At 41.1% G+C, this 12,214-nt stretch overlaps 1 protein-coding gene across 2 annotated transcripts in view; it reads left to right on the top strand.

The window, feature by feature from the left end:
- CSMD2 (CUB and Sushi multiple domains 2) overlaps nucleotides 1-12,214 on the top strand; it is a 1,007,742-nt gene that overhangs the window by 706,326 nt on the left and 289,202 nt on the right. For both annotated transcript variants that reach the window (XM_043994712.1, XM_043994711.1), the window contains exons 14-19: nucleotides 939-1,265; nucleotides 3,057-3,251; nucleotides 6,655-6,793; nucleotides 7,253-7,440; nucleotides 8,756-8,944; nucleotides 9,127-9,243. In XM_043994712.1, coding sequence (XP_043850647.1) covers nucleotides 939-1,265; nucleotides 3,057-3,251; nucleotides 6,655-6,793; nucleotides 7,253-7,440; nucleotides 8,756-8,944; nucleotides 9,127-9,243 — 1,155 coding nt within the window. The remainder of the gene's footprint in view (nucleotides 1-938; nucleotides 1,266-3,056; nucleotides 3,252-6,654; nucleotides 6,794-7,252; nucleotides 7,441-8,755; nucleotides 8,945-9,126; nucleotides 9,244-12,214) is intronic.

The following is a 12,214-nucleotide window of genomic DNA, read 5'->3' as shown; positions in this document are numbered from 1 at the left end:
GGAAATATCTTATAAGTGTAACAGGCTGTTCAGGGAGAAATCTATCCCATATACTAATTCAGTAATACTTGAAATTCCCCATTAATGCTTTATTACTTTTGATTCGGCACTATCCCTTCTAAGAGTTCCTTTTAAAGTTTTCTTCTCTTCCTTAGAAGGTGGCCGTTCATTTTCCCATACTTCATTAAGAACTAGTAAATCTCGGGGGCAGCTACGTGGCGCAGTGGATAAAGTATCAGCTCTGGATTCAGGCCTCAGACACTTGACACTTGACTAGCTGTGTGACCCTGGGCAAGTCACTTAACCCTCATTGCCCCACCAAAAAAAAAAAAAAAAGAACTAGTGAATCTTGGGGGCAGCTAGGTGGTGCAGTGGATAAAGCACCGGCCCTGGATTCAGGAAGACCTGAGTTCAAATCTGTCCTCAGAAAGTTGACACTTACTAGCTGTGTGACCCTGGGCAAGTCACTTAACCCTTATTGCCCTGCCAAAAAAAAAGAACTAGTGAATCTTATCATACCTGACTTCTTTGGTTATTGTCCCATTGTAGTAGAATAGTAGATGTAAAGGGAGCTGTTCTGAAAAGTAAAAGAGTATAAAAAGGGGAGGTGTATTGTTCTCATTTACTGGAACATTTTCTATTCTCAGTGTTGGTCATCAACCCATTCCAGTTTAGCCTAGAATCTAGCCTAGAAACCAACCTGATATCTCCTAGCATAACTAAGTCCCAGTAGAAAACTAGAACAACTAGTTACTAGTTGTTTTGGAATTCTCTCTGTAGAAGAGAACTGATATTTCTGAATATTTTATCATCATCCTTTGTTTCTATTTTTTTACCATAATGATCATAAAAAATATCAAAGGCCTAAGTGAGGCCTTTGATAGGGAAGGTGGGTGTTAAGAATTGAGATCTGACCTGAGCTACTGTTCTCGTTGCAGTTTCCTGCTTTTTCAACTTTACCAGCCCTTCTGGTATTGTCCTATCCCCGAATTATCCTGAGGAATACGGTAATCACCTGCACTGCGTATGGCTCATCCTTGCCAAGCCTGAGAGCCGCATCCACTTGGCCTTCAATGATATCGATGTGGAACCTCAGTTTGATTTCCTAGCCATCAAAGATGGGGCTACAGCTGAGTCTCCTGTTCTGGGCACCTTCTCAGGAAGCCAGATCCCTTCTTCACTGACCAGCAGTGGCCATGTGGCCCGCCTGGAGTTCCAGACAGACCACTCAACAGGGAAGAGGGGCTTTAACATCACCTTCACCAGTGAGTCAGTGCATCCTTCCTTATCCTTCTTCTGTGGGTGTGGACCACAGGGAAGGAGGGAGGAAATTTAGCTATTAATTCAGTAGGAGAGATGAGGAAGTACAATACTAGAAATAATGCTCTCTGGAAAAATAAGGAAGTGATATTATACTAGGGGCTAGAGAGAACACAGGATGGGGTTAGCCAGGGAAGATACATGGGGTCTGGGATGACTAAGGCTTCTTTCCATTTGTCACACTAGAATCTCTTGTCCTGACAGTAAAATATCATCTCCATATGATTTAGTATCCATTGCAGGGCCTGAGGTCATTTTTCCTCTTCACTAGCCTATGCTCACACCCTCTCCTCACCTCCTGAAGACTGTAGTAGGTGTTGGGTCAGACTGGTAGGAGATGGAGAAAGAAATAAAGGACAGTTTATGTTAAAAAGAAAAAAGAAAGGTCCAGAATATTTTAGTGAGCCATAAACTCAGTTTAATGCAGCATTATGTCATGGCAGACTGAGTCTGTTTGATTTTAAGATGCACTAATAGAAGCACAGTGCCCAGAATGAGTGAGGTTATGTTCCCATTGTATTCTCCCCTGGTCGGGCTCCATCTGGAATACCATATTCTGTTCTGGGCACCACATTTTAGGAGGGACAGTAACACTGGAATATACTCAGAGAAAGAAAGCCAGGTGACTGGCAATCATATTCTATTAGAATGAATTGAAAGAAAGTGTTCTTTTGAACATATTTGAAGGGTGGAAGAGGGATTAGTTTATTTGGAGAGCTAGGAACAATGGATGGAAGATAGTTATTAGCAAAAAGTCTCAACTGCTTGAAGATGGGCCCAGGCTTCTGGGCTAGCAGGACTGACACAGCCTTGTTTGTCCGTAGTTTAGATAGTAACGCTAATCAGAAAGAATGGGTAATAGCTGGAGGGGGGGGGGGAGGGAGGGAGAGTGAGTGAGTCTGTGTCTGTGTCTGTGTCTGTGTCAGGAAAGACAAATGAATAGAGTGATGCGTTTTAACATTGAATTTTCATAGTAAAAATAGCTATAAGGTCTAAGTTAACCAGCATTGTTCCTCTAAAAGCAGTGTTTTCCAAGGCACTTCTGCTGTATGTTCATTCAAGGCTTTTCAATTCATCATAATTGCCAGCAGCAACAACTAGTTTTCCCATCTAATGGCCAGTAAGAAAGTTTACCAGTCTTTTGCCTTGGATGTTTTACTTCCTGAGCCAGACCTGAAATAGCTGAGGTACAAGCTTCAGGTTTTTATCTTTCTCTACTTATCCTGCAGTTTTTCTTATTACAAAATTTCAAGAATTTGAAAAATTTAAAAAAAGAATAAAGAAAAATAAGATTCTTCAAAACACCCTCAGACCATTTAGGTAAAAACAAGCTATCCCTAACCCTTGGAGAAAGGGAAATAGAACAGATAACTCCTGGTGAGGTTACTTAGACTTGTTCTCTTGTCAACCAAAGGACTGTGCGTAATCTTCTCTGGAGATTATATTATACTGTTGTGGAAGGTTTGGGAAGTGGGCAATAGATTTGACTTTACAACTTATTCAGTTGATCTTAAATCAGCAGATTCTAGAAAAATAATGCCTCTTCCTATGTTCCAGTACCTCATTCCTGGGCTGGACCCAGGCTTAGAGTGGGGGGTGGGAAAGAAGGCCACTTTGTCTTCCCCTCCACTGCAGGCTTTGGGGAAGGCATTGGCGGAGGTCCGGGCTTGATGACTGTGATGTGGTGGCTTTATTTCTGGAGTCAGCCCAGGCTAACCAGCCTCCATCTCACACAGCATTCCGACACAACGAGTGCCCTGACCCTGGTGTTCCTGTGAATGGCAAACGGTTTGGTGACAGCCTCCAGTTGGGCAGCTCCATCTCCTTTCTCTGTGATGAGGGCTTCCTGGGGACTCATGGCTCAGAGACAGTAACTTGCATCTTAAAAGAGGGCAGTGTGGTTTGGAACAATGCTGTGCTTCGCTGTGAAGGTACTTATGTTTCCAGGATGGGTGGGTTGTTTTGTGGGGGAGGGGGCTGCAAAGGGTGGGGTGTCTCAGCTGCCACAGGGATAGAATTTTGGTCAGCAATGTTTGTGATCCCATCCTTCTCTTTAAAGACTCCTCTGCTCCATAACATGTTAAAATCATTCAGTACACATTGAGGCTAGTAATGATGAATGTATAGCTCCTCTATAGGCTTATGTATTAGAACAAGAGATTATGCCCCAAGGAATAAGCTCTAAAGTCAGGTACCTTAATAGCATGGAAACAGTCCTGAACATGGACTTAGGAGAGATAGCTTCTTTTCTATCTTTATCACTTGATACCTTTTTAAATGTCAGTGTCCTCATCTATAAAAAGGGGTCTGAGAAGATAGTAGATGTGTAAGTGCTTTATAAGTTATGAAGGGCTATATACATATAAAAGCTAATACGTTATTAGGATAATGGTGGAATTTTAGCCATTTGGTGAATCATGTTGGGGGAGATCTGTTTTTGAGCTAGGATGCTTCCCCAGTGCTTCAGAAATTATAGCACATAGAGAGGTGGTTCCTTTTTCTGGGAACTCTAAAATGAGTTTAGCTAGAATGATAGTTCAGATCCCTGGCACCACGCTGCTTTTCTCTTGTCATCTTTAGAGCCTGACCAACTATAGATTTGATTGTCTTCTCTGGATTGTTTACCCTATCTGGGCACTTCCCATTATTACTATTCATTTATCATTGACCAAGCACCCAGGCTTCCTTTCAAGTCCCAGCTAAAATCCCACCTTTTACAAGCAGCCTTTCCTGATTTCCATTTGAGATTATCTCCACTTTATCTTGTACATATCTTATTTGTACATAGTTGTTTGCATGTCATCTCCCCTATTAGATTATTAACATCTTGAGAACAGAAACTATTATTTTTGCCTTTCTTTGCATACCCAGCACATAATAGACACTTAATAAATGCTTGTTACCTTGACTTGTTGAATTCTGGGACACGAGTGCTAGGAGAGATGGCAAAGACAACCTAGTCTGTGTCTTCTGGGTGCTCAGTTATTAGCCAAGTAAGAATAAGAGTCACTAGCATTTATATAAAACTTTCATTTTGTAGAGTGCAATACATGCATTTTCTCATTTGATCCTACCTGATAGGTAGGTGCTATTATTATTCCCATTTTACAGATAAGGACACTGAGGCTGAGAAAGATTAAGTGACTCTTCTAGACTTATATAGCTCCTAGGTATCTAAAGTGGGATTTGAACTCATGACTTCCTGGTTATAAGTCCGGAGCTTTTATATGCTGAAACACTTTGCTGTCTCTAAAATAATAATTCCAATTTGTATAGAGGAAATTTTGTCACAGAATTTCTATGACGTAGATATTTGAAATATTTAGATGAGCAAAACAAGGCTCAAAGATGAGAAATGACTTGTACATGGATAGTGTCAAAGCCAGGACTGCATTCTGGGTTTCTGGACTTCCAATCTAAGGCTTTTTCCATGACCCCATGCATGGAACAACTAGTATTTAATGAGTTCTTAGTAAAGAAATTATGCACCTGAAACAATGAGTAAGAAAGATATAGTATAGCATAAAAGCAAGGAAACAGGTTTGAGCTTTGTATACCTGTAGACTGCAGTAAGGAGACTGACTTGATGAAATTAAGGCATGCCAAAATCTGAAGTTTGGAGTGGGGGGGGAAGTATAAGACCTGAAGACAGGGAATAGTTGTTGTGAATTAAGAATGAGACTGAAAACCAGGCAGAAGACTTACAATTTAATTATAGGTCATAGCAGATTACTAGAGTTTTTTTTAACAGTTTGATAATTTTGTTGTTATTGTTGTTTCATTCATATCTGACTCTTCGTGACCACATTTGGGGTTTCTTGGCAAAGATACTGGAGTGGTTTGTCATTTCCTTCAATGAGGAAACTGAGGCAAATGGGTTTAATTGACTTGCCCAGGGTCGCACAGGTAGAAAGTGTTGGAAGCTGGATTTGAACTCAGAAAGATGACTCCAGACCTGGCACTCAATCCATTGTGCCACCCAGCTGCTCTGATTTGGTCTTGGAATAGATATTTAGAGCTGGAAATGACCTTTCAGGTCATCTAGGCCAACCCCTCAATTTATAGATGATAAAACTGAGTGCCAAAGAGAATAAATTACTTGCTGAGGGTCACATTTCCATTAAGCAGTATTTGAGTGGCATCAAATCCCAATGAAGCTGTATTTGAATACAGGCCTTTCATCTCTAACTCTAGTATACTTTCCACTGTGCCAAGTTGCTTCTGTTATAGGTCATAAGGTAAAGTGCGATGTGTTGAAAACAGTGCCTGAGCCAAATAGCTCATGTTTCTATACAAGGAGCTTCCTTTTCAAAATTCCACTTTTGGGATCATTGGAGTCCTTTTTGAATCATTCATTTCTGTCGTCTCCTTATGTAGATAATCACTAAGTCTTATCGATTCTTCCTTTGTAATAATTTTCATATCTATCTTTTTTCCATTCCTACTTCTACCCATCAATTGATTTCTAAATTACCAACCTAGTATATTGGTCTCTGGTCTCTTCCCTCCTTTGGTTCATCCTGTCCTGGTGCTGAGCTTAGTCTTTCTAAACTAGTGCTTTCATCATGCTGTTCCTCTGCTCAAGAACCTTTAGGGGATCTGTTTTCTGTCACGTCTCCTGATCATAACTTTACTAAATGCTTCCTGTTATAAACACTGTTTGAGCAGAGCAATGACATGATCATTTCTATACTTTAGGAATACCAGTTTACCAGATGTGTGGAGCATTCATCAGACAGGAGAGAATCTAGCAGCAGAGAGATAGATTAGAATACTAATGAAATAGTTTAGGCAAGAGTTAATGAAGGCTACTCATAGTTTGACATTCTTATTTTTATTTTCTCTTCCTTTTAGCCTTTAGAAATCCTAGATAGGGGCAGCTAGGTGGCGCAGTGGATAGAGCACCAGCCCCTGGAGTCAGGAGTACCTGAGTTCAAATCTGGCCTCAGACACTTAACACTTAGCTAGCTGTGTGACCCTGGGCAAGTCACTTAACCCCAATTGCCTCACTTAAAAAAAAAAAAAAGTCCTAGATAATGTGATTGGGTAAAGTCAGTGAAGTTCCCATCCTGGAAAGAATTGATAGTTCCTGTTTAATTTTAAGAGAGACAGAGAGAGACACACAGAGACACAGAGAGAGAGAGACATAGAGAGATACACAGAGAGACACAGAGAGAGAGACAGAGAGAGAGACAGAGAAAAGAAAACTTATTGCCAACTATACAAATATTTATAGTATGCATATATTTGGGGGCATTTTCTCATCCAAAAGCTACTACCATATGATCAGTTTCAGGTCTTTACTGACATTTTTTCCCTCCTTCCCCTGAACAGCACCCTGTGGTGGTCACTTGACATCTCCCAGTGGCACTATCCTCTCCCCTGGTTGGCCGGGCTTCTACAAGGATGCACTGAATTGTGTGTGGGTGATTGAAGCACAACCAGGATACCCCATCAAAATCACTTTTGACAGGTGCTTATAATCACAACTTGACAGGGAGGAAACTGGTCTGGGAAAGACAAGAGGAGACTTTTGGGGGAAGGGGAAGGGGAAGGGGAAAATGAAATATTTCTGTGACAACATGGAGGAGTATCTTTCTGCCCGTGCTCCTGATTCTGAAAAGAAGAATTTTGAATTCCAGGTACATAGTTAATTTTGGTCTCAAGAATTGCAGTGGCCACAGATATGGGCCTTAGAGGGCCTTGAATGCAACAGAACAATTTATACTATAGATCATCTGAACTATATGCAAATACCTAGCTGTCCCAAATCCATTCCTCTTTCCAGAAACCTGAATTCACAGAGAAATTATAGAATCTCATATATGGAATCACTTTCTAAACAAGAATCCTCTTTATAACTTAAGATTTTTGTCATTCTCAAAAGATGAGAAGTTCACTGTTTACATAAAATTTTTTCCTTCTCTGGCAGATTCAAAACAGAGGTCAACTATGATACATTGGAGGTCCGAGATGGACGTACATACTCATCACCCTTGATAGGAGTCTATCATGGGACCCAAGTTCCCCAGTTCCTCATCAGCACTAGCAACTACCTCTATCTCCTCTTCTCTACAGATAAGAGTCATTCGGACATTGGCTTCCAGATCCGATATGAGAGTGAGTGTTAGAAGGGCGGGGAAAGAGGGCGACCTGAAGATCCTTTCCTTTCTGGTGAGGGAAAGGACTCCCTCCTTATTTCTCTGCAAGCCAGTGAGACAATACCTCAGTTCCATTGTACCATGATTTATGTATAATTCACTCATCGTGTCTTACAGATAGAAGCCACCGTAGAGACTGACTATGGCAAACCCTTCACTTTAGAGGTCAGCCCAGAGAGGGTAGTGACCCACCTTAGGTCACGATGAATTAAGCAGAGTCAGGACTAGAACCAAAGTGTCCTGAGTACTCTCCCTCCACATCACTTGGTGTACTACATTTAAAGGACACACCTCAAACAGCTACTGTGTACCCAGTACTGCAGATATATCAGAAGGTCTCTGTCCCTTTTTGTTGGGGGGAGCAATTGCTTGGTCTTACTCTGCCGACATGCAAATTTGGTAGGAAGTAGTTCTCCTCTCTGAGGATAGATAGAGCAAAAAGAAATTGCTCTTTGAAGAGTTTGGGAAATAGTGATATATTATAGCTGGTGTCTGAGAGCCGCAGTGAGTTGAGAACTCAGGAGGAGATAAGAATCCAGGTGGGACTGTGCAAAGCATTAGTTCATTTCTAGGAGATATTTCTCTTTTTTATGTACTACAGGGAATAGCTGGGGTATGAGGTTCAGAATAATTATATCAGCACTTCTTTTGGGACCTGCAATTAGTCTGGGTATTTAGGGGAGCTATATAATAGGAATAGAGCTGGCATATCTTTGATCAAAATGGCCAGACTGGCAAGCAGTGAGAATGTGAGGAGAGAAGGTAGGTATACAGGCTGGCTAAACTCAGGGGGCATTGCGGTGCACCAGTAGGGTCCTGATCACTTCCTTCCTCTATAACAATTGTGTTTTCCTGATTGCCCTCCATTTAGAACTAGTTCAAGGAAAGTTTTGACATTTGTAGTTCTTGGGTGCTTTATGTGTGTTTTTGACCAGGCTGCCTGGGAAACAGTGGGGCTGACAAAGAAGTGTTTTATGGTCAGAGCATCTTTGAGAACATTCCTACCCCAAGGATGTATTACTGTTGGATCATAGGTACTGTGGTTAGAAACTCTCAAAAGGGTAGTTTTTATTCCCTTCTCTATCCTATAATTTTGTACCACTTCTCTCCCCCATTCTCACTCCCTACCCCCCAAATGAGTCTGAGAAGCTAAACTGTCAAAGGCTAGCCATGACATGATATTATTCCAGCCTTTTGTAATATACCGATTCTAGCTGCGGGTCCTCTGGTGCATTTGTTAGCCCTTTCTTTTAGCTGTGGATTCTCTGTTCCAGCTGTGACAATACAGTCAGACCACTGTTTAGACCCTGGGATCCCTGTAAATGGTCATCGTCATGGAAATGACTTCTATGTTGGTGCTTTGGTGACCTTTAGTTGTGACTCTGGCTACACTCTAAGCGATAGTGAGGCACTGGAGTGTGAGCCCAACTTTCAGTGGAGCCGAGCCCTCCCTAGCTGTGAAGGTAAGTTGAGAGATTGGGGTGGATCTTGTCCTTTCCTGTTTGTATGTTGGGTAGGGGCAGAGAAGTGTGGGGAGGACCAGGTATAGTCCCAGGTTCCTAGTGGTGTGATCAGTTTGGTATTTCTGAGAACATCTAAGGCATCCTTTCATCTTCTCATGGCCCTCTTTCTCTTGTTCTTGCAGCTCTTTGTGGTGGCTTCATCCAAGGCTCCAGTGGTACTATACTTTCACCAGGCTTTCCTGATTTCTATCCCAACAATCTGAACTGTACTTGGGTGATAGAAACATCACATGGCAAAGGTGAGCCTCAAAGTATTTTGGAGATTTCTTAGCAAAATACCTTGCCAAAGAGTGGCCTATATGATTACATAATAAACATAGATATTCCTTTATAGACACCTGTGTTGCAAGAGTCATCTCACTTCTACTCTTTATAGTCTCTTCTGGGTATTATGGTATAGAATTACTGGGGAGGTGGCTGGTACATGGTATGGGGAGCACTTGGACAACATCAGATCTGGGCTAAAACAGCATCCTAGAGCTCTTCTTATATATGTAGCATTGGATGAGCTTTGGGGTTGTTACCACCTTCATTTAAGCCAACTTATCCCAGTTGGTGTCTGGCAACTCATACTATTGTACTAGTCTGATACAGAGAGAGATGTTGCTTCTTCTTATCATTGTGTAGATGGCCAAAGTGAAAGCTGTGGCACTCAGAGGTCAGACAGTTAATGGAATACCTAAAGTAGGACTGACTCCCAGAGCAGCAATTGGACCTCCACAGAAGAACAAAGAAGATAGGCCGTTTTAGGAATTATCTATAAAATTTGGGGAAAACTTTTTTAAAGCAGTGTTTAGCCTTGTTAAAGCAACACATCCTTTGGAATTTGATTGCAAATTGAACACTTGCGCTTTTCTCAGCAAATTCCCCATCCACACCCGAAGTGTACAAGTGTTGGACTTGGAGTCAGGAAGACCTGAATTCAAGTCTTGCATCCCACTAATTGTGATTTTGGACATTTAACCTCTTTCAGTCTCATTTTCCTCATCTGTAAAATGTGGATGACAATAGCTCCTACCTCACAAGGTTTTGTGATGATCAAAGTACATATTTGTAAGGAATTTTGCAAACTTGAAAGGCCTTTGTATGTTAGGTGGCATTATCATCCACAGATTTCCAAGCCATCATTTCTTCACCACTTTGCTTTAACAGAAACCTTACTCACCCCTGATGATACCACATTCTTTCCAACCATCTTCATTGTTGCCTGTTCCTTTTCCTTTCATTTTGTCAAGATCTTTGCCAGCACCGGAACTTCCAGACCATTTTGCTACCTCCATTCCTTAGTAACTTTTTCACTTTTCAAGTCTGTGCAGTCCTTTTATACATCCATATTCTCATCACTGTTATATGCTAGCCTCCAAGGCACTTGACTAAATTTATTATTGACTTTGGTATTTGGCTTATTCTTGGGGAATTTGGTTTTCATGTTAGACCTAATTCTTCAATCTCACACTGCTTCACATACTGGCATGACATACCTTGACTCTTATGTTTTTACAGATTTATACCACTTTCGGGGAACTAAACTTTGAACTTTGACTCTGACCACAATCTTTTCTCTTTCCACATCTCCTGTTCTCAAATAAAGCTACTTTTCACCCTTATTGTGACATTTGGTCTTTTGGTTCATCCCTAATCTCCAAACCTATATGCTTTACTGTCTTCACTTTCCTTCATGCCAAAGTTGGAACCTATGTTTTTTCACTAATCACTCCCCTCTCAAGTTTGGAATATTTTAAGTCCTTATCTCCTGGTAACCCCTATTATCTGATTCCTCTACTTTGGCTTCCAAGTGACTATGTGTTTTGGGGGAAAGCCATAAGATTTAATTGATTTTGCTCACCACAGATTTATGCCATGTAATTTCAGCCAGGCTCTTTTTGCTAAATAATAATCGTTCTATTCTTTTGTTATTGACTTATGATCTTATTTTTCACCATGTTTGTTGTAAACTATTTCTGCTATGTCTCACATCATATCCCTATTCCCCACATTTATAGTCAGTGACATAGTCATCTCTGTTACCTAGAATTTTAATGCTATCTGATCTGAGTTTTCCAGCTCTCTTCCTCCATTCCTCAGAACTTCTCATTTCCTTCCTACAGATGTTTATATCTTTTTGGGCTTTAGCACCTTGCCACTGCTTCAGTCTCACCCTGGAAACTCTCTCACTGCCTGGAGCCTTCTCACCTTGGAACCTTTGTCCATTCCAGCCCAGTTTTCTTATTTGTGAATTCCTCCTGGGGGCTTGGGAGAGGGACTCAGGCCAGTTAACATTCATTCTCTTCCTAGCTGCACTTCTGACTTTTCTAAATTTGAAACAGTGCCCTCCAACTTGCTTTTTAGCTCTCTTTTTGTGTGGTGTCTTTCCCCACTGAAATGTAAGTTCCTTGAGGTTAGGAACTCTTCTTTTAGCTAGTATTTGTATACATAGTGCTTAACACAGTACCTGGCACATAGCGAACACCTCTTGCATTCTCTTTTCTTTGGTCATAGATGAAGATAGAGCTTTACTCCACATTAAAGCTAATACTTTCACCTGGGGCTTTGTTCTTATTCTTTTCCTGCTTCTTCAAGAATCTTGTTATAGCAGTCATCTCTTAATCACATTCTCTCACTTGGCTCCTTTATATGTCCTTAAAAACATGCTTAGTTCTCCCCAACCATTCTTTTGAATGTTCTCTGCCATCTAGCTACCTTTTTATCTCTTTCCTCTACTTCACTGTTATACTCTTTTGAAAACCCCTACAATTAATAGCTCCATTTTTCTCCTTGTCTTCTTGTAGTCAGGCTTCTATCTCTACCGTGCCACTGAAATTGTTTGACTACCAGTGATCTCCCAGTCCCCAAACTCCTCACCTTTGTTCATTTCTCTTCTTTTGAAGTCTTCTGTGTTGGTTAATTTTTTTTTCCTCCTTTAACTCCACAGACATTCACTCATGGTTATTCTACAACATTTCATTTAGTCTTGGGGTCTATTAAGCCCTTAAAAGCCTGAATTACCTTAGCAGAGACATCTGACACAACAAGATGAAGCAAAATGTTCACCCATAGGAAGTCAAAAGGTGCTGTCTAAGCTTCCCAGGGGATGGAGCCGTGGCCAGGAGACTATGGGAAGTCGCAGCGACACTTGTTTAAAACTCTTCACAATTTGACTCCATCTTAGCATTCTGTACTTGAAAGATGAAGTTGGCATTCCGCTATTTA

This window comes from Dromiciops gliroides, chromosome 3 (assembly GCF_019393635.1).
Source record: "Dromiciops gliroides isolate mDroGli1 chromosome 3, mDroGli1.pri, whole genome shotgun sequence".
In the NCBI taxonomy this organism is placed as follows: domain Eukaryota; kingdom Metazoa; phylum Chordata; class Mammalia; order Microbiotheria; family Microbiotheriidae; genus Dromiciops; species Dromiciops gliroides.
Note: the sequence above shows the minus strand (reverse complement) of the source record. Positions and strands in the feature narration are given on the sequence as shown.